Below are 20,389 nucleotides of genomic sequence, written 5' to 3' on the forward strand. Positions count from 1 at the left end.
CAGCCTGGCATCCCTCGTCCAGAGCTGGGGGTGTGGGTGAAGCAGAGCTGTGGAGGACCACCAGCCTCAGCTGCCCCATGGTGCTTCCTCCCACCCACCTCCTGCCCCGGCGTTCCCCCCTCGGGATGCCTGGTGATGGTCTCTGTTGTGCACAGATCTCGTGCTACCTCTCCATCCCCTGCTTCATCTCCTCCTTGGGAGAGTGTCTCTGGACAGACTGGGCGATGGACAAGAGCAATGTGGATGGGTGGGACGTGAAGCGCTACACTTGCGTCAAGAGAAGCGATGGCTCGTGTGCCTGATACTGAAGCATGCCCCCCCCCAAGCAAGAGTTTCTCGACATTGGGAACCCTAAGTCAAACGAGCGCATTCCAGCAGCCAGGAGAAAAAAAAACCTAACCTGAGATGTTAGTCTGGTCCATACTGGTATCAATTCTTGGAGAACATGAAAATCTGCCCGCCTGCGGGGGTCCCTGGGCTGCAGCGGCTGCCACGCGCTTGCAGAGGGCAAGGGCAGGGACCGCTCTGTCGCAGGCACCTGGCAGCTCCTGGCCATGCTGGGCACTCCCGCACTCGCGCCAGGGCTGAGCGGGGCACGGGGACACCCCCCTGCTGGGGCCACCTGCCTGCCTGGCCACACGCAGCCCTGGCGCCCTGGCAGCTGTGAAGGAATCGAACCCTCGTGAATGGTGGGAGCTGCCCCGACTGTGTAGCAGGTCTACCAGTGCCCCCGCCATGGGGGAGCCACCTCAGCAGCTCTTGCCAGGCAGCCCTCCCCACCGCAGAATCCCCGGCTGCCCTCCAGCACCAGGCACCCTGCTGTCCCCCTCCCCACCCACCACCCGTCCCCCTGTTCAGGGTGCAGGAAGGGTACAGGCCTCCAGGGGCTCTGGGGGGCTTTACAATGGGGCAGAGCCCCCACTATGTGTGAGGGACTATGGCCTTTCGCGGGGCAGGACGGCTCCTGTGCAGGTGTCTTGTCCCAAAAAGCTGGAGGGGCACGTTAGCATGGCTGGGGTGACCCCCGGCATGCACACGGGCACTGCTGCCCCTATCTCCATCTGCTTCTCTCCCCATGGGGACATGCGGGTGACTGTGGGGTTCAATGCCTTCCCCAGCATCACAGGGGGTCCATTCCCACTGCTGGGAGGATGGCAGGAGCTGCTGCGGGGCCACTTTCAAAGCCCTCCCGTCAGGGCTGACTAAGGTGTAGAAAGGGCCGGGGCCAGGGGCGGGAGTGGGCCAGGGCCGGGTGCCCCTGCCATGGTACCCTGTGCTAGCACACAATGAACGTCACAGACCCCAAGCGGCCACGCCCTGACAGGCCCTGCCCCCTTGCCATTGCAGCCAAGGCGCAAGCACAGCTTCACCCTCAGTCCACATTGGGACGTGGAGCGTGGCAGACGTGAAGGGAAGGAGTGCAGTCAGGGGGTTGTGCCGAGGGAGTGCGGCTGCAGCAGAGAGCAGGAGCAGTGCTGTCCCCGTCCCTGTGCAGGGGAGGCGCGGCAGGAGTTTCCATTGCGCAGGCAAGTGGCAGTCTGCTCTTGAAGGCGGCTACACTTGGGCACAGCGGTGGGGACCCAGATGGTGACTGCGGTTGGACAGGATGGGATGGGATGGGAGGGGTGACGCCAAGGCCTGCATTCCTATTGCCCTGACAACACCACCCTGCATTGGGAACAGAGTGGAAAGGGCCGGTGCTCCCACTCAACTGGCCACCCCTTCCCCCCAGCTGGGGCCACTAGCCTCTGCCACATCGATCATGGAGAAGCTGAAGAAGGCAGCAAGGCTGGTGCTGAAGTGGACCTGGTGGGAGATGGCTGAGGATGGGAAGCTGGGCTGGCTGCTGGCCCCCTCAGCCAAGAAGATGCAGCTGCAGAAGAAGGAGGTTGAACCCACCAGCCATGGCTTCTCCTGCAAGCTGGAGCAGCTGCAGGAGACGTACGTGCTGCTCAACTCCGGGGCTGAGGCTGCCGAGGAGGAGCCACCAGGCAAGCAGGGTAGGTAGAGCGGGCGAGGGGGTTCCTCTCCACACTCCGCACTGCCACGGCTCACCGCCCCTCTCCCCGCAGGCAGCGGCCATGCCCCAGGGGGACGGGGGGACGGGGTCCCCATGCCCCAGAAGGTGCTCTTCCCCGTGGAGCGCCTCTCCATGAAGTGGGAGCGGATCTACCAGATCGGTGCCGGGCTGGAGAACCTGGGGAACACCTGCTTCCTCAACTCCACGGTGCAGTGCCTGACCCACACGCCGCCGCTCGCCAACTACCTGCTCTCCAAGGAGCACAGCCGCAGCTGTGAGTGGGGAGGCCCGGCTTGGCGGGCAGCAGGGCTGGGGCGGGGGTGCTGGTGGGAGGAGGAGCACCTGCCTGTCCTGCTGCCAGTGCTGTGCTCAGCACCTCTGCGTGTGGTTCCGGCGATTGGGTGCCATGTCCTGTCGTTAACGTCCTGTCTTCTCCTCTCCTGCTCCAGGTGACCAAGGAGGCTTCTGCATGATGTGCCTCATGGAGGAGCACACAATCGAGGCTTTTGCCAACAGCGGCAAGGCAATAAAGCCGGTATCCTTCGTCCGAAACCTCAAGAGTAAGGATGGCTGCCTTCCCCTCCCCCTGCTAGCCATGCAGGAGAGCAGTGGCTAATGCAGGAGCGTAACCTTTGCGATGGGGGCAGGTCTTGGCAAACGGCTCTTCTGAGATGACTCCCTGAGCCTGCCAGGGGCTGGCGCCTTCATGGGCCAGGTGGGGCTTCCCCTGTGGCCGGGAAGAGTCTGACATCTGGTTTGGGTTGAGGGGGCTCAAACCCCACAGTCCCTGCCCCAAGGAAGGGGGGGAAGGCCTGCATCATGCAGCATGCGCTGGGGCTGATTCTTCCCTCTCCTGCAGATATTGCCCAGCACATCCGCTTCAGGAGACAGGAGGATGCACATGAGTTCCTGTGTTACACCGTCGATGCCATGCAGAAGGCCTGCTTGAAAGGCTGTACCACGTACGTGGGGCCTCTGATGGCCCGTCGCTGCTCTTCCCCGCTGTCCCCTTGCTGGTCCCCTGCACCCACAGGAGGGGTCTGTGGGATGGGTGAATGTGTCCCCCAGGCCAGACTCACAGAGGGAGCTGCTGATTCCAGGGGCCTCGGGCGGGTGGCCCAGCTCCCTGCCCCTCTGTGACACAGCTCTGGGCTGTTGTCTGCCTTTTCCCTTCTCCTGACTCCTCCACCATAGTAGAGCTGTGGTTCTGTCCCCAAATCCTGAGGCTGCTATGGGTTTGGATCCTGTCCCAGTTGCTGAGGAATACAGGCGTGCCTGCTAGTTCAGCCCCAGCGCTCGGGCTAGGGCTGAGCCGCTTTCCTGTGGGCCCTCCGTCCTGGGAAGCCTGTGTTGCCTCTGTCTGCTGTGCCCAGCTCTGAACTCCGGACAGGAGTTTCTGCTCCTTCTCGAGGAAGGTGTCCATCGGAGCCTGGTGCCACCCCTCGAGCTGCGGCACCGGGAGAGCAGACTGGCAGAGGCTGTGACTTCCCTCTGCGCCTGGAGCTCTGCAGGAGCCCTGGCCAGAGCGCACAGGGGAGCTGTCTCGAGGACAGAGGGGTGGCCCGCAGGGGGTGGCCATTGCGGAGGGGCGGTGTGAGATCTGGTGCTGCTGTCTCCAGGTTGGATCGCGAGACCCAGGCCACGACGCTGGTTCACCAGATCTTTGGCGGTTACCTGCGGTCCCGTGGTGAGTGCTGGCTGCCAGGTCCTGGGCCTGTGACGCTCAGGGCTGCTGTTGCCCCGAGAGCCCTGCGGTAAAAATCTTTTGGGAAAGTTGCTAAGCATGTGTAAAGTACCCAGAGCTGCAGCTGGTCAGTCTGGCAGTGCCTGCAGCTCGTGACCCCCGTTGTGGCGATGGAAAAAGCTATTGGCCGTGGGTCTCCAGCTCATTGCCACCGGCAGAGGAACCCATGCTGCCAGCTCTCTAGCAACAGCTGCTGTCCCAGCACACAGCAGAACTGCCAGCCTTCCTCCTTGCCAGGCTGTGAATCCTGGTGCTCACCTCCCAGAGCCCAAACGCGGAGAGGGGGAATATTGCAGCTGCCTGCGCTGTGCTGGGGTGGTGGCGGGTACAGGTGTTGTACCAGGCTGTGCTCATCACTTGCTCTTTTGCAGTGAAGTGCTTGGCGTGCAAGAGCGTCTCGGACACTTACGACTCTTACCTGGACCTGCCGCTGGAGATCGAGGTACTGGGGCAGGGTCGGGGATGGGGAGGAGCTCTGCTCTCACAGGGGGACATTCCTGCACCCGCACCATTACTGCTTTTAAGGCTCCTTAACCGGCCAGCCTCAAGGCACGGTGTAGGCGAGAGGAAGCCGCTTCCATTGTGGCGCTGCCTTCTCTCTCTGGCAGAGCAGTGCCCGCTGCCTGAGCGTGGGCCACGACTCCTGCGTCGAGGCTCCGTGGTGCAGAGGGCAGTGCTGCCGTCCCTCGTGGCGTGCTGGCCAGAGTGCCTAGCTGGTGGCAGGCTCACGGGTGTGGTGTAGCCTGTGGCCCTGTGCTCATGCTCTGCGTTATCTCTCGGGGCCAGCGTCTCGGCAGGGAGCTGGGCTGTCGCATGGACAGGCCACTCGTGCCCTGACCTCTCCTCTGCCCTTGCAGGAAGCCACAAACCTAGTGCAGGCGCTGGAGCTGTTTGTGAAGCCAGACCTGCTGGGCGGGGAGAACGCCTACATGTGTGCCCAGTGAGTGTGTGGGGCTGTGGGCGGGAAGGGGCCCGTGGGTGTGCTGGTGGGAAGCAGGCGGAAAGCCTGCTCTGGTAAGGGAGGGCTTCTCTACCTGCTCCATGGCTAAACCGTGAGGCACGTGGCCACGGAAGCCTGCAATGAAGCCTGCTGCTCCTCAGCTCCCCCCTCTTGTGGGGAGGACCGGGGCCAGCAGACACGGCCACAAGCAGGTGCTTTGGAGCGGTGCTCGCTGTCAGCAGGGTCATCGCCGTGGGGTGTGCTGCTTGGCCAGGGCTGGCATCGTCTGGGTGGTGGAACAGCTTGAATAGCTCGAGCTCTTCCTGTGCAGGTGCGAGAAGAAAGTGACGGCCAGCAAGGGCTTCACCATCCACCGAGCCTCTAACGTTCTCATGGTCTCGCTGAAGCGCTTTGCTGACTTTGGTGGAGGCAAAATCACAAAGGTGAGTGCTCGGCCATCCAGAGCGGGGGCTGTCTCCTGGCCCAAGGCTCTGCTGCCCAGAGCAGGGTGGGAGGTGGTCCAGTGCGAGCTCTGCCACAGTCCTGCTGACCTTCCCCAGCTGTGCAGCACAGAGGGAGTTTTGCTCGTCCTGGCATCTTCCTCACTGTGCCCTCTGCCTGGCGAGAGCAGGTCCCCCTCCCTCGAGAGGCGGGATTTGTGGGACGGCTGAGCTGCTCTTGCTCTAGCAAGAAAGCCGTCTGCTGTGCAGGCTCCTGAGACATCCTCTCTCTGCAGGACGTGGGGTACCCTGAGTTCTTGAACCTTCGCCCTTACATGTCTCAGAAGAATGGGGACCCTGTCACGTATGGGCTCTACGCAGTGCTGGTGCACTCTGGGTACAGCTGCCATGCCGGGCACTACTACTGCTTCGTGAAGGTGAGCCCAGGGCGCTCCCTTGGCACCCCTTCTGGGCTGGGGGCTGGTGGGTGCTCACAGGTCCCTGTAGTGTGCAGAAAGGAGGGTGCTGAGCAGAGGTGCGTGGTGTGGAGCACTGGATCGGGAGCACAGGCTATGCTCTGCTGCAGGAAGCGTGGAGGTCTGCTCTCACAGAGTGCCCTTGCCTGCCTTGGACTGCCTGTGGGTTTTGGGGAGAGGAGCTCTGCCGACAGGCACTGTTGCTGCTGCTTTTCAGGCCAGGAGCGTCACCGGTCGCAGTCAGACCCCATTCTCTCTTCTCCTTCTGCAGGCCAGCAATGGGCAGTGGTATAAAATGAACGATGAGCGGGTCCACCCCAGCAGCATCAGAACAGTCCTCAAACAGCAGGCCTACATGCTGTTCTACCTGAGGTGAGAGCGCCCTGTGTCGCGCGGCCCCTCTTCCCCCTGCTCTCAGCATTTGGGACGGGGCTGGTAGCAAGTGCCTGGGTGTGGGATGGAGCTTGGCCCAAGTAGCCCCAAAGCCTGTGTGCAGGCGCTGGCTCAGAGCAGGGTGGCAGGGAGAGGTCCAGCCCCTTGTCAGGGTTTTGCTGTAGATCAAGAGCAGTTCATCTCCTCGGAGCTTCTGGCTCCTGTTGCTTGTGTGCATCTCTGACGAGAGCGTTCCCATCGCTCGAACCCTCGCAGTTAACACCTGCACTTCTTTGCCTTCACCAGAACCCCCAGCCCCAGGAAGAGCTCGCAGGGGCCCATGGCCAAAGCTGCCTCCAGCCTGCCTGGCTGCGCCAGAGGTGTCTCCGCTCAGGTCAAGACCACTGTGACCAACAGCGCCCTGTCTTCACCACTGATGGGCCAGGTGAGTCCTGAAGGCTGCTCTTGGCCACCGCTCCTGGGAGCTGGGAGCTGCTGCCCCTCTGTCTGCTCTGTGAGGGCGGGTGGGCTGCAGCTTCGCAGGGGGGCAGGCACACTGCTCCAAACGGGCAGGCGCAAGGGAGGATGGTTGGCAGGAGGGATCCTGCTGAGCCAAGGGCTCCTGAGCGTGCCTGGCGAGGGATGGGGAGGGATGTATCCCTCTGTGTCCTTGGCTCCTTGAACGCTCTCCTCCCTGAACCTCTGTCCTTCTATTTGTTTAGAGACCAGACACGCTGCTGGGGAAGAATCTGCCGGGGCCGAAGGAGGTTGGAGTCCCTGTGGCCCGCAGTACATCCAGGGCAGGGCTGGAGCTGCCCAACAGAACCGCTCCACCAAAGCCACCTGCTGTGTCCCCGTCACCCAGACTGCCCCTCACAGACACCCCCATGGCCACAGCTCTGCCCGATGGTGCAGCGCAGCGGCCCAAGCAGCCGCTCTCCTTCCTGCAGCTGCCTCCCGCACCCAGAGCAGCTCAAGGCTTCTGCAGCACCAGCAGGGCAAGCGTGGCCAAAGCGGAGATGCCCCGGCAGAGCTCCTGCGAGCGCAAGCAGCCACCTGTGTCACCCAAGGCGCTGCTGGAGCCCGGCCGCTGCCAGGAGCCTGGGGGCAGTGGGGACAACACTGGGACCCTCAAGAGGGTCTCTTGCGACAGCGGTGCTCCCAGGCCAGCGCAGGGCGCAGTGGGGAAGCTGGCCAAGGTGTCCCAGAAGGCCAAGAGCAGACCTGGCAGCTCCTGCAGCTCTTGGGAAACGGGCTGAAGCACAGACCTCCCTGCTGGCCCCGGCAGTGAGCCAGCTGCTCTCTTCTGTGTCCAAAGCCTCATTTTTAGGACCAAAAGGGTCAGGTTTACTTTGCAAAGTCTCACTTTCAGGCTCCAAAGCCTCATTTTGAGGATCCTGCCAGGCATCTTTAGCGTTACCTGGAGAGTCCAAACCCCCTGGTTCAGTGCCCAAAGCCTCATTTTTAGTCTCCAAAGCCTCACTTCTAGGGGTAAAAGCCTCCTTTTTAGAGTCTAAAACTTCCCTTTCAGGGCTCATAGCTGCATTTAGACTCCAGTGACTCAGCTTTAGGGTTTTAATCCCTCTTTCGGGTAGAAAGCCTCACCTTTAGTTTCCAAACCTGCACCTTTAAGGTACAACCCCTAATTTCTAGGGTCCAAAGTCTCAATTTTAAGGTCCAAAACTGATGACAGAGCCCAAATTCTGTTATTCAGGGCCCAAAGCCTCATTTTTAGTATCCAACCCTTTGTTTGATGGTCCAAATGCTCATTTTAAGGCCCAAAGCCTCATTTTTAAGGTCTGAAGCTGACAAATAAAAAACAGTCCCTAATGTTTACACTAGTTTTTTGGCCTTTAGAAGTTAATGTGAACCACACATGAAATAGGGAAAGAAGGGAAACTGCAGTTACCGCTTTTCTTAAATCAACGTCAGTCTGACTTGTCAGTCAGAGCACTCAAGGTCTGTAAAAACAGACAAAACCCTGGGAAGGGCGCATGTGACAAGACCGGCTGCTGGCACACACACAGAATGACACCAAGTCACTTCTTGGCCTGATAGGTTAATGTTTGGTACGTTTTGATTTTGAGACATTTGGATGCGTTCAGCTGGGGGTGAGGTGACAAAACTCCCCACGCTGAGGCTGGCGTCACCTCTTGCGCCGCACACCAGAGGGTCTGGAAGCGTCTCCCAAAGAAGGCAGGACACGCTGCGGCGATGAGGCGCAGGGCTCAGGAAACAAGCAAACCGACCCCCAGTCTGCTTGGGCGGGACTGGCTCCTCCATCCCCCCTTCCCTCCATTCTCCAGGCTTATACATCCCACTCATCTCCCTTGACATCCCCCCGCCCCCCCCTTGCTCCACCCTTGTCTCCTCCCAAACAGGGCCCCTACCCCCCCCAGTTATTTTTCCCCCTTGCTCCCAGGTTTACCCCATCCGTGAACAGGTTTGGTGTTTCAGGAGCTGTTGGCTCAGTCCCCTTGGACTTCCACAGCATCACTGTTACGGTTTCCTGGTTACTGCTGGCCCTGCCAGACTCCTCTCCCCAAAACGACCCCAACCCTTCCGTCAGTCGTCTGTGCAGCGTGGCCACCTCGCCCATCCATCCCCTGGACTACCCGGGAAATCCAGCTCTTCCTCATGGCACTGTAACTCCGTCAGCTTCTCACCCGCTTTGCTACGGGCACCCAGTTCTCTCGCCACGCTCAGGAGTTTCCCACGGTCTGTTCCGTGAGTTAAGGCTTACACCAGTGTACTGGGTTTGCAGGGCAAGGTTTTGGTAGTGGGGGGATTACAGGGGTGGCTTCTGTGAGAAGCTGCTGGAAGCTTCCCCTGTGTCCGATACAGCCAGTGCCACCGGCTCCAAGACCGACCCACTGCTGGCCAAGGCCGAGCCCATCAGCGACGGTGGCAGCACCTCAGGGAGAGTGTGTTTAAGAGAGGAAAAAGTTACTGGGCAGCAGCAATCGCAGCGAGAGAGAGGAGTGAGAATATGGGAGAGAAACATCCTGCAGGCACCAAGGTCAGTGAAGAAGGAGGGGCAGGAGATGCTGCAGGCGCCGGAGCAGCAATTCCCCTGCGGCCTGTGGTGAAGACCACGGTGAGGCAGGCTGTCCCCCTGCAGCCCATGGGCGGTGGAGCAGATGACTGCCTACACCCCGTGGAGGACCCCAAACCGGAGTAGGTGGGTGCCTGAATGAGGCTGTGACCCCGTGGGAAGCCTGCACCGGAGCAGGCTCCTGGCAGGACCTGTGGCCCATGGAGAGAGAGAAGCCCACGCTGGAGCAGGTTTGCTGCTGGTGACCCCGTGAGGGGGCTGACGCTGGAGCAGTTGGTTCCTGAAGGACGGCAACCCATGGAGGAGAGCCACCCTGGAGCAGTTCGTGGAGAACAGAACCCGTGGGAAGACTCACGCTGGAGAAGTCATGGAGGACTTTCTCCCGTGAGGGGGACCCCACATTGGAGCAGGGGAAACACGTGAGGAGTCCTCCCCCTGAGGAGGAAGGAGTGGCAGAAAACAACAGAGTGATGAGCTGACCCCAACCCCCATTCCCTGTCCCTCTGTGCCGCTCGGGGGGAGGAGGGAGAGAAATTGGGAACAAAGTTAAGCCTGGGAAGAAGGGAGGGGTGGGGGAAGGTGTTTTAAGATTTGTTTTTATTTCTCATTACTCCTCTCTCAGTTAATTGGCAATAAATTACATTTTTCCCAAGTCGAGTCTGTTCTGCTCATGACGGTAAATGCCGAGTGATCTCCCTGTCCTTATCTCAACCCCACAAGCCTGTTGTTACATTTTTCTCTCCCCTGTCCAGTTGAGGAGGGGGAGAGTGATAGAGTGGCTTTGGTGAGCACCTGCCATCTAACCAGGGTCAAACCACCCCAGCAGTACCATAAAACATGTCCTGTTGTTGTCACATCACTCTTGCCTTCTTTCTTCCACCTCCCTACTTCACTGTATCTTATTTTTCAAACTCTTTTACTAATGACAGTACTGTCAAATTCAGATACACACCCATACTGTGGCCCAATTCTGCAGCCATTAGTATGGCTAAACCAGTCATCTGGGAAAAGGTTTTTTTTTTTTCTTTTTAGTTATTCATCATGCATTTTGAGAGATTGTAGCGTTCTTTTGAGAGGCAGGTAAAGGTGCAGCCACTATTTTAGGAACCTCAGTCTAAAGACTTAAAGCTAGCCAGCTGTTTTAAAGTTGTTAAAAAGTGAGAACTTTTTGGACTGCCCTAGTTTTGAAGTATGACTTCTTACTGTCATGGGGAGGTCTTCTCTCTTCGTACCTCTCAACATTATGGAAAGGTTTTTTTTAATCTCTCAGATCTAATAATTCAGGACAGGAAGTGAAAATGCTGTGACTCATGTTACAGTTGTTAAATAGGGATAAACAGGGATGCTTGTAGATACTGTAAAATGTAATTACTAGCCTATTTTCTAAAGCAGGAAATCTTAGTCTCAAAATCTGCTCTTCTCTAATAACTTTGGATTCCTCTGGCCCTTTTCAAAGGGACTTGGGCTTTTAAGCTTCAACGATATTAAAATATCGTAATGAAGAGAGGCATCCTCTATCAGTAAGTGACAAATTTAGGTATAGGTACTGGTGACCCTTCTAGAATAAAATGCCCTTACTCGAGGGACGCGTCAGGTGGATTCCTGAGTTTTAGCCATTAGCCACAAATCTGTAAGCAATTCAGCATTGTTAGTTCTTCTGTTCACGATGTAACATGTTAAAATCTCCAGAAAGTGTACAATGTGAATTATGTTACAATACTTCTCATTTTGTTTCCTTTTATACTTTTCTCTGTTGCTGCATTTATAAAAGGGTAAACTGCTAGTTTAGAAAGGTGTGGCCTTTTTTCACATTGTGGGTTGTTTTTTGTTTTTTTTTACTCTAGGATTTATGACTTAATCTAAACTTTGAAAATAAAACTAAGTTTAATGAAGCACTTGTATGCTATAGTTCAGTCTGTACAATCTAATGCAATAAACAGGTCTCTATCTCATTGCTTTGTAGGTGGCCTTGACAATGTAGAATATTACAACATCAAGATGAATGAATGGAAGATGGTGCCTCCGATGCCACGGCAAGGTGTAACAGTGAAGTGTGCTGCTGTGGGATCTGTAGTCTGTGTCCTGGCTGGTTTTCAGCGTGTTGGTCGATTTAGGCACATTCTTGAATACAATACCAAAACAGACAAGTGGATAGCCAGCTCCAAAGTCCGTGCTTTCCAGTGACAAGTCATTTAATCTGTGTGGTAGTCACTTGTGGGGCAAATGAAGAAACTCTAGAGTCCTGAAGACCTGTAGGAGGTGCTGAGACATTCTTCAAGGACTTGGAGAAAGATGGCTATGGGTGCTTCGCTTCCATGTTTTACTGAACCTTGTCACAACAAGTAATAGGAAAAACTGAGACGCAGTCTTTCAATTTGCGTGTACAGCATATTGTACAACACGGATTTTGTCAGACCCATTTCCTTGTCTGCTTTGAGAGATAGGGATGTGTTTTGGGACTCCAGCTATCTAGCTGAGATCATATGGCATCTTCCTGTAAAAGAAAGCGTGTGTGCGGCCTTGTCAAAAAGAGACCAAATCCAACGATTTAGAAGAAATCAAAGCGTTGGATGAAGGGAAGATTTCTGGTTAAGCGACACTTTCCTGAGCTCAGTTGCAGAGATTCTTCATTTAATAAAGATGAGGAAATGCAGCTTGGGTCATGAGAAAGATGAGCAAAAATGTTTCTCATCTATACCTACCTGCAGAATTCTTACTAGGATGCAACGCAGATTTTTCCTCAGGAAAGACTGAGGACAGCAGTATAATAAAGATTCCCATGGTGAACAGGGATAGGTTACACAGCTCTCCTGATCGTGACAACTGCCCTTTTCCAGAGATTTTCTTCCAGCACTGGCATGACTGCCTATCTCTTTGTAAAGTTAGACAGGCCCTATAGAAAGATTAGAGAAATACTTTGCTAGTGACATCTTTGGCATTTGGGGGAGCTTTCACAGAAAGCCTTCCCTTTTTTTTAGGATCCTCCAGTAGGGGGATGGTGGAGGAAGTCCACAGTAAGTGTGCACTATAATTAGCAAGTTGGAAACTTGGGATGAATTTTCACTCTTACCTTCCCAGGCATCAGACTGTACCTGCTGTGGATGCCAAACCGTTAGCAAAGCTGGGAACAGAAACGGGAAAGCCAAGTCAGTACAAAAGATGTCTGGATTTTCTCCTGGAAAAGGACTGGTCTTAAGACGGCATGAACCAAGTCGTTAAAGAGACTCGCTAGAAGTCTTCTCCAGCCGCACACGGTCACTCATCTCTGCGGTGTCTAAGCGCGCAGCTCCGCCAATGTCTCCAGCCAACAGGACAGCGCCCTCCTCCCAGCAGAGGAGCTCACCTGGTCAAGCTCTCTCTCGGTCCTGCACCCACCTTCCAGCTCCTGCCGAGCGGCACAGCCGAGGCCTGGCTGCCCGCCCCGCTCCCAGGCCGCTCCATCCCGCCCCGCTCCCGCCGCGAGAACTCGGTCCGGCTGCTCCCGCGGGGCTGCCCCCGCCCCCCCGCCCGCGGGACCCTCCTGCCCGCGCGAGCGGCGGCCGTTGGGTCCGTTGTGCCGGCGGCTGCTCCGGAGCGGCGATGGCGGTGGGGGCGCTCCTGGCAGCGGGGGCGCTCCTGGCGGCGCTGGGGGGGGCGGCGCTGGGGGCGCTGGGGGGGGCGGTGGCGCTGGGGGGGGCGGTGCTGGGGGCAGTGGCGGCGTGGAGGCGGGCAGCGCTGGGGCGGGCGGCGGCGCTGGGGGCGGTGGCGCTGGGCCGCGGCCGGCCGCCGGCTGCCAGTGCCTCCTCCTCCCGCTCCCCCGCCCCTCCGCCGCCGCAGCCCTGCCCCGCCGCGCAGCGCCCGCCTCCAACGCCTGCGGGGCGGGGCGGGGCGGCAGCGGGGCGGGCGGACGCCAGGGTTGTCTGTCACTTCTTCCTGCAGGGCCGCTGCCGCTTCGCCGAGAGGCGCTGGAATGAACATCCTGGCGCCCGGGGCGGTGGCGGCAGCCCCGGCGGCGACGACGACGACGGCGGCCCCTCCGCCCCGCACCATCAAGGTACCAGCGAGCGCGGCGGCCCCGCGGCGCGGAGGGCGGGGGCGGAGGCGCGGGGCCTCCCGGCGGCCCGGGCAGCCTCTGGCCCGGCGGGCGGGGGCTGGAGGCGGCGGCCGAGCGCCGGGCGGTGGGGCCGGGCCTGCCCCCGGGGCTCCGCGCAGGCCGCTGCCGGCGGGAGCTGCGCAGCCGAGCGACCCCGCTGCCGTGGCGCTGGCCTGGGGCTGCCGGCATCTGCTGTGGCGCGGGTGGAGTCGGGCTCCGGCGAAGGCGCTGCGAAATGGGCCCCAAGAACAGGGGACGAAGGAAAACAGCTCCGGGGACTTGGCTGCTCAGAGCAGCGAGCAGGCGTCAGGCACCCGCGGGCTGCACCTCTCTGAGGCTGCCGTGGTTGCGGTTGGAGGTGGCTCTTCGGAAGCTTTCGGCGCGCAGGAGCTGTGGTGGGGAAGGGGCAGATCCCGCTCTGGCAGGGCAGCAGTGCGGCCGCCGTCGCTCCTGCCCGCGGAAGGAGGGTCGGAGTTTGCTTGTCGCCCGCACAGACGCGCCCGAGGTCTTCAAGCTGAGCTGGGGCGGTCGGTGCTGTGCAGCAGAGCCTCTGCTGCAGCCGTGTAGGCAGGAGCCCCCAGCGTCGGTGTCCTGGGGGTTAAACTTCATGTGTTTCTGCTGGAGCAGCTACTTGGTGAAGCAACAGAAGCGAAACAGTCTCTTCTCTGGAGTGCCGGAGTTGTTGGTGTGGGGATGTGAGGAGGAGGTCACTGTGAGCTCTGATTCCAGAGCTGCCCTGGGTAACTCGCTGGGTTAAGCTCCCTAAATAATTAGTTAACTCCTGAGGAAAAAACCAACATTTTCTTTTGAAGCTGCTTATTGCCACCGTGGGAATCGTTATTCTATTCCTCTATTCAGAAAAATAGTGGTTTTGTTGATGTTGTATTCTTCAATATTTTAATGATTTAAGACTTGTGTTGGGGTTTTTTTTCATTGGAAGGCACTAGCAAAGGAGGAGAAGGAGGAGGAGGAGGATACACTAACGTCATCCAGCCATCTGCCTTGAAGAGGTAAGGCAGAGACCATGATCATGAGGAGAAATCTGGGACATGTAAGAACGCTAGAAAACACTGCTTCAAAAAAAAAAACCTGTGTATTTTGGGATTTTTTTTTAAGATGGGGTTTGTGTTACTTGCAGTTCGATGATAAAGTGAAATGTTTTGAAGGGATGTTTACGTCTCTTGCCAAACAAGTGCATTTTTTTCCCCCAGAGAACCGAGTGCTTATCTTGCTCGTTCTGACCACTGTCACACCTTGTTCATCTTCATGGAATCTGACTCTGGGTTCAAACTAGGCAATTGCTTCTGGGGGCTTTGTTTTGACCATATAATGTCACCTACATCTGTGGTTTGGTTTGGTTTTGTTTTCTAGCGAGTGTGTACTGAAGGACATGGAGATTTGGGAATCGTCAGGACAATGGATGTTTTCATGTTATTCCCCGATGAGAGAAGAGCCGAATGTCTCGGGTAGGTGATGTTTTCGGTGTTGCCGTGTCCTGCTGCTGTTTAGGATGTTTCTTGCGCTCGCCCACGCTGCTGTACCTCTGTGGAGCAATTTGCAAGGGGATGATTTGCCTTGTGGTGCCACAGAAAGGAATATTGGGTTGTGGCAAAGTCCTTTGGGACATTCCCATCTTTGAAGTTCTCTCCCGAATCCTTGTTGTGTCTCCAGCTGTTACTGACTTACCGGTGAGGTACCGAGGCCCGTTTCTTCATGACTATACAGGGCACTTGGGAGTAGGACTATGTTTTCTTGGAGGTTGTTGATGATTCCTCTCCTCGCAGGGTTTTCCGACTTGTCTCCAGAAGAGCTGCGCCTGGAGTATTACAACTGCAGAGCAAATTTCAACATTCAAAGCTATGTAAGTATTTAAAAAATGCTGACTTTTTCTGGGAACACCTTTCAAGACGGGACTTGTGTCTGTTCTTCAGGTGGTGACTCTGTACCCATTTAATGACCAAACTCTAGGAGATGATCAGAACGCCAAGATATTTTTAAGTTCCTGTGCACCAAATAGACTGCAAAAGTAGCTGCCAGTCTGTGTGCTCGGCCGTCACTTGCTCTTTCTGCCTGAGAACAGGGGCTAAAACTGTCCGATCTGGGCTTCCGAAACGGGTGGCAAGAGCCCTTGAGCGAGTCTCCGTTCAACGTGTGGGCTTCCTAAACCGAGACACACCTCGGCTTGGCCTTGGCCCCGCTCTTGTGCGTTGTTTGTAGAAGTTACTTGAATCCTGTCTCCACAGCCTCATCCTTTGTACGCTCTTCGTCTGTTGGGTTGCTCTAGCTGGAGATGGAGTGCTTTAGGTAGAACTCTGGGGAAGTTTATTTGACCTTGGGCTTTCACGTACCTTTGTTGCGGGGAATTAATGCTGAAAATAGCAGATACTGCTAAAGGAGTGTATACATTTCTAGAGAAGCAGCAATACATACGTTTTTATTTTTTTTGTATTGCGTATATATATTATATTCCCGAGAAGTAAATGATTTAATGACTTGCCAGTTCCTTGTTGAATACTTCAATCACAGTTATGGGACGGACACAGGCACTAGTTATTGCTGTGTATGTTCCCTGCAGTAATCTGTTGGATCACATTAAAGGGGCTGATTTGATTGAAGGAAGTTAATTTCTGCAAAGCTGAATGTTGTAGGATGATACTGTTAAAGGGCTCTGAATTATAGTAATGTGAAAGGGGGCATTTTTCCTGAAAATGTGAGAGAAGCCAAGGCAAATCTTAGGACTTCAGCTTAATGAGTGAGCACATCAGTGGACAAGCCAGAAATAAAACAAAGACTGAAGAGTTTGTTCTCTTACCCTTAAAACTGACATATTTGGTGGGTGGTGGTTGTGTTGTGTTTTTTTTTTTTTTCCTAAGCACCTGATTCAGATAGTGATAGAACTTAGATTCAGAAAGGCCCAGGAAATAAAAAAGTTATTTAAGGGCAGTGGAAAGGAATTCTGTGTTAATAACAAACATTTCAGCTCCTGTCGTCTTGGCCTAATAAAGTTTCTTTTCTAACTGTAGAAATCTTTCACTTTAGTTGTCAGATCACTATTTTACTTTTTTTTTTAAGTCTTCGCCAATAATAAACCCAGGCTTTTCTTTTCCCCCTTTTTAGATATTTTCTGTCCAACAGTTAGCGGAACAATGGAAAAATCGTCTGTGCCAGCTGAAAGCTTCACAGGCATCGACAAAAGCAGCTTTGGTAAGTGCTAATGAAAGGTAAAATGTTTCCATTCCTGATGTAATTTTTTTCTTAGGTTCACATTTCTTTAGGCATATCCCACCAAACTGTGCTGCAGATGCCGACCTTAATTTCTGCTGCAAAGATCTCTAAGACGTGAGAACTGTAACGTGCCACCTCATTTTTAATGCAGAGATCTTGCAAATGTTCCCCAGAAGCGTCGGCTGTCACCAGCGTATTTAACTGCACTTCTGCTGACTTCACATCAGTAGGTGATCGGTGTTGCTTTGAAGATCGCAGGATGCTCTGTTTTACAGCCAGACAGACGTGATTCTTTTAGGGCATCCGTGTTTGCCCCTCAGTAGCTGAGATGTGGAAACATGCGGTTCCTGGATTCGTTGGCAATTTGACGCCAGCTCTGTGAACTGCTCTGAAAATCTCAGCTGGGATGTGTTCTGTTCTGGCACTGCAGCCTTGAAAAACATCTGGCGTGAAAGCGTTGGGCTGACTGGCGGCACGAAGACCTTGACCGTGACCCTGGCACGCCGCAGGACCCGTCAGAGAGAGCAGAAAGGGTGTCAGGAGCAATTGCAGAAGAGAGTAACGCTGGCAGTTTGCAAACTGCCCCGGCTCTGCCTCTCTGTGGTTTTCATAGGCAACAGAAACGGGACGGAATGTTCTGGCACTGCCTGAGGCCAGCGACCGTGAAAGTCTGTGAACACCATTGGGGGTCTTACCTCCACCTTTCTGTGGAGTCTTGAACTCAGTGACTTGCAGGCGGGTGTTGTAAAACCCTGTAGGTGACTCAGGAGGGCAGCTGGTCAGGACGGTTCCATGTCAGCGAGGCAGCCGCTGGGTCCCAGGTTTGGAATGCTGTCGTTGCCAGCCACGGGCAGGTCACCGCAGCTTGAGGCTGGGATCCAGTCGAGTGCCCGTCTAGGGAGAGGCGAATGTCCACCCCACCTTTTCTTCCACGTGCTGATGTTGACTCTTCCAAGGTGTCAGCAGCAGATGAGACCAGCAGTGTCCTCCAGGCCATCTTAGGATCAGTGGAGCATTTTGGTGGTGCCAGAAGGAGAAATGGGTAGAGAGGAGGGAGAGAAGCTCTTTGGCTACGTAGCTGTTCTGGGAAGGTGACAAACACTGCTGAATCTAGATGTGTCAGAACAGAATGCTGGAGTTCAAGCCAGTCAGGGAGACAGAGGCAGCTGATTGGAGCGGAGTCCGCGTGAGGCGCGTTCAAGTTTTAGTGCGATGATCCCAGCCCTTGGTGGGTTCCGTGCGGAAGGTGCAGGAGTGCCACTGGAGCTTTAGCACAGCAGGCTGGGTGTGCCAGGGTGAGGGAACAGACCCAGTCACAGCAGTGACAGGGAGAGGGTCCTGAAACACTGACTGAAACAGGGGAGAGAGGAGAACGAGAGCTGGAAGAGGCGTTCAGGCCAGTGCCTGACAGACCAAAACCTGTACCTTGTGATAGATCTGTGTTTGTGGAGTGTTTTACAGGGAACAGCATGTGGCTTTACAGCGTTTTGTTTGTAGCTGCCAGAGCATGGGGTCATGATGAAAGCGATCTGTGTCTAACTCGGTCTGAGTTGTGTTCCCTTGCACTGGGCCGCTGTATTTTTGCTTCAAGTATTTATCAAAAGACATTTCCCTGTTTTGGAATCTAATTTTCCTTTATGCTTTTGGTATTTTTTTGCAGCTACCTGAATTGAAGAAGACTACCACTCGACCATTGCCTGTCTTTGGATTTGGAGGACAGCAAACATCAGGCTTTGGGTTGTCAGGTAAGTTCCTGCATGAAGAACCAACAGTGAAACATTTTCTTGAGTTTCTCTTCTACTGCATTATTGAAATACAGCAGTGGTTTAGCATCACAGGGGTGCACATTCTAAGATTTCTTACAAATGTTATAGTTGCAGGCTTTCCTGTGAAGAGCAGCAGTACTAGTGCCAGCGATTTCTCCTTTAAAACAAGTTCCAGTCGTGTTGGTCCTGCTCTGGGGAGCTCCTCTGCTGATTCTAATCCTCCCGCGTTTAGGCTGATGTCCTCTCCTAGTGTACCCCCTTCTGCTGGTTTTGGCAGCTTGGCAACTCCATCTGCAGCCTCCTTCTCATTTCAAACTTCTGGAACCACCAGGAATTCCAACCCCACTGGTTTTTCAGGGTTTGGCAGTTCGGCTGTGGACCGTTCAGGCACCACTCCATTTCCAGCCTTTGGAGATTCGAATGCAGCAGGTACAGCTTCTCCCTCCCATTCAAGCAGCGCTGGTTTTGGACAGACTGCCAGTGCCTCTGGACATCACGTAACATCAACATCTTCTGCGGTCACAAGTAACAGCACATCAGAAAATTTATATACACCGATGAGCAAATTAACAGCTGAAGAGGTGGAACAATTCAAAGCCAAAAAGTTTACCTTGGGGAAGATTCCTCTTAATCCACCACCAGTAGAACTTTTACGTGTTTTATGACTTAAGTTTGCTTGAAATAACACGTTACTGTAACTCCTTTGGTAGCTCAACTACACAAGTTTGTGGTGGTTGTGGTTGAGTACTAAATTTTCCTGTTTGAGTTGAATTTTGTTTCATCTCTAAGTCTTCTGCATTAATAAACTTTGAACGTCGTATTTTGTCATTTCTTTGTTAGTTTGGAATGGAACTTTTACATCCCAGAAATGAGTTAATGAAGATAAAATGTAAAGTTCCCTTTTATCTTCTGTACAGTGAGATTCTGGGCAAAACCTGTGTTAAAAAGGCTTTGTCGAAAGTAAGAGTGCTTGGGTGAGGTGTTGACAGCCTGCTGCGAGTGCAAAGCCAGACGGACGCGGTTGCGGTGCACAACTGCTTGTTGTGGGACCTCCTTGTCTTTTGGCTCTTACTTGAAGGGGACGTGCAGCCCTGGACAGTTGGGGTGGGTGGAGGGCTCCTGTGTGGTCTGTACCCAGCTAATGCTTGTGTCGCCTGGGAGCTGGTTACCTCTCCCAGCTGATGCGATTCAGCTTTTGTTCGTTGATCTGTTGGAGGGCGTAATGCACCAATTCATGTCCTACAGCTGGGGGAGGACAGCCTTGAGAGCATTCATCATGAACAGGGAGCTTGTGGTTTGCTCTTCTGATACCTCTTGGATAAAACTTTGCCAGCAATTGCAAAACTGCTTACTGCAATGGTGTGAATTGGTGGCGTTTTGTTGTCTGCTTCTCCCAGCTTGATGGGCGCATACATTAGCAGTACCTGTTCTGAGTTAGTGGTATTGAGGAAGGTGTAGATTTTGCCCAAACGCTGTAAAGCAGGGGTCAGAAATCTTCTAGAGGAGGTACTAGAGTCAGGTGAAGAGAACATTTGCTCTTGACCAGGCCCTCCCATTACGGGTTTAAAATTACCAAACCAAAGTAGCAACAGTTGACTGCAGGCTGTCCATAGAGAAATTGATTGTGTGACACTTGAAGGTGACATTTCAGTTTGTGCTGTGGAGCCCAGAGTCCTCCTTCAGCCTAGAGCTGGCTTCCTCCCAAAGGCCCACGGCACCCTGGCTCGCTCAACCAGCGCGAACACACGGACCGTTGAGGCTGGCAGGCGCGGGGGAGGCGCTCTGCCGGCCTCCTGGAAACCCAGGTTCCTCGGCCGTGTGCTCAGTGCTCCGGAGACACCAGGAACTTGTGTCTGCGATGTCAGAGCGCTGGGCTGCTCCGGTGTATTTTTCTGGTGGCTGTTTTGTAGATGAAATGTGGCGTCTGGGGTTTGCTGCTGTTGATGACGACCCAGCGCAGCTTCCTGTAACTCGCCAACAAACTGCGGCTCCGTTGGCCCAGAGCTCAATGTCGTTCTCAGGACGGGTGTATTTCCCCGGGGGTCTCCCGAGCCGTGCTATGACTTGTACCAGTGAAGACGTGCACATCTGTCAGGGCTCACGGAGCTCTGGGCTGTTCATGCCAGTCAGTCCGACCTTGAGACAGGAACGTGCCCAAATCCTTTATGCCCCTGTAGCTGCAGACATCCCCCATCTTTACAGAAGTTGTTAAGCTCACTTTGTAAAAAGGTAGTATTTAATGAGAACCAAATGAAAACCGTGCTTGTGGTTCGTCAGAT

At 54.9% G+C, this 20,389-nt stretch overlaps 2 protein-coding genes across 2 annotated transcripts; both read left to right on the plus strand.

The window, feature by feature from the left end:
- The first annotated feature begins 1,762 nt into the window (after positions 1–1,762).
- Positions 1,763–11,231, plus strand: LOC147412383 (ubiquitin carboxyl-terminal hydrolase 36-like). The gene is made up of 16 exons (XM_086481425.1): positions 1,763–2,000; positions 2,073–2,294; positions 2,470–2,580; positions 2,880–2,982; positions 3,640–3,707; positions 4,136–4,206; positions 4,622–4,704; positions 5,036–5,147; positions 5,441–5,581; positions 5,892–5,992; positions 6,299–6,437; positions 6,715–6,781; positions 8,450–8,719; positions 8,837–8,916; positions 9,334–9,388; positions 11,011–11,231. The coding sequence occupies exons 1-16, from the start codon at positions 1,763–1,765 to the stop codon at positions 11,229–11,231; spliced, it is 2,082 nt and encodes a 693-aa protein (XP_086337551.1).
- Positions 11,232–12,626: 1,395 nt separating this feature from the next.
- Positions 12,627–18,775, plus strand: LOC147412384 (uncharacterized). The gene is made up of 10 exons (XM_086481426.1): positions 12,627–12,822; positions 12,922–13,204; positions 13,239–13,646; positions 13,747–13,859; positions 14,060–14,129; positions 14,491–14,585; positions 14,904–14,980; positions 16,237–16,323; positions 18,005–18,089; positions 18,225–18,775. Exons 1-10 carry the CDS (start codon positions 12,627–12,629, stop codon positions 18,773–18,775), a joined length of 1,965 nt encoding a protein of 654 aa, XP_086337552.1.
- Positions 18,776–20,389: the final 1,614 nt, after the last annotated feature.

Source organism: Leptosomus discolor, unplaced genomic scaffold, assembly GCF_034619465.1.
Source record: "Leptosomus discolor isolate bLepDis1 unplaced genomic scaffold, bLepDis1.hap2 HAP2_SCAFFOLD_71, whole genome shotgun sequence".
Classification (NCBI taxonomy): Eukaryota; Metazoa; Chordata; class Aves; order Leptosomiformes; family Leptosomidae; genus Leptosomus; species Leptosomus discolor.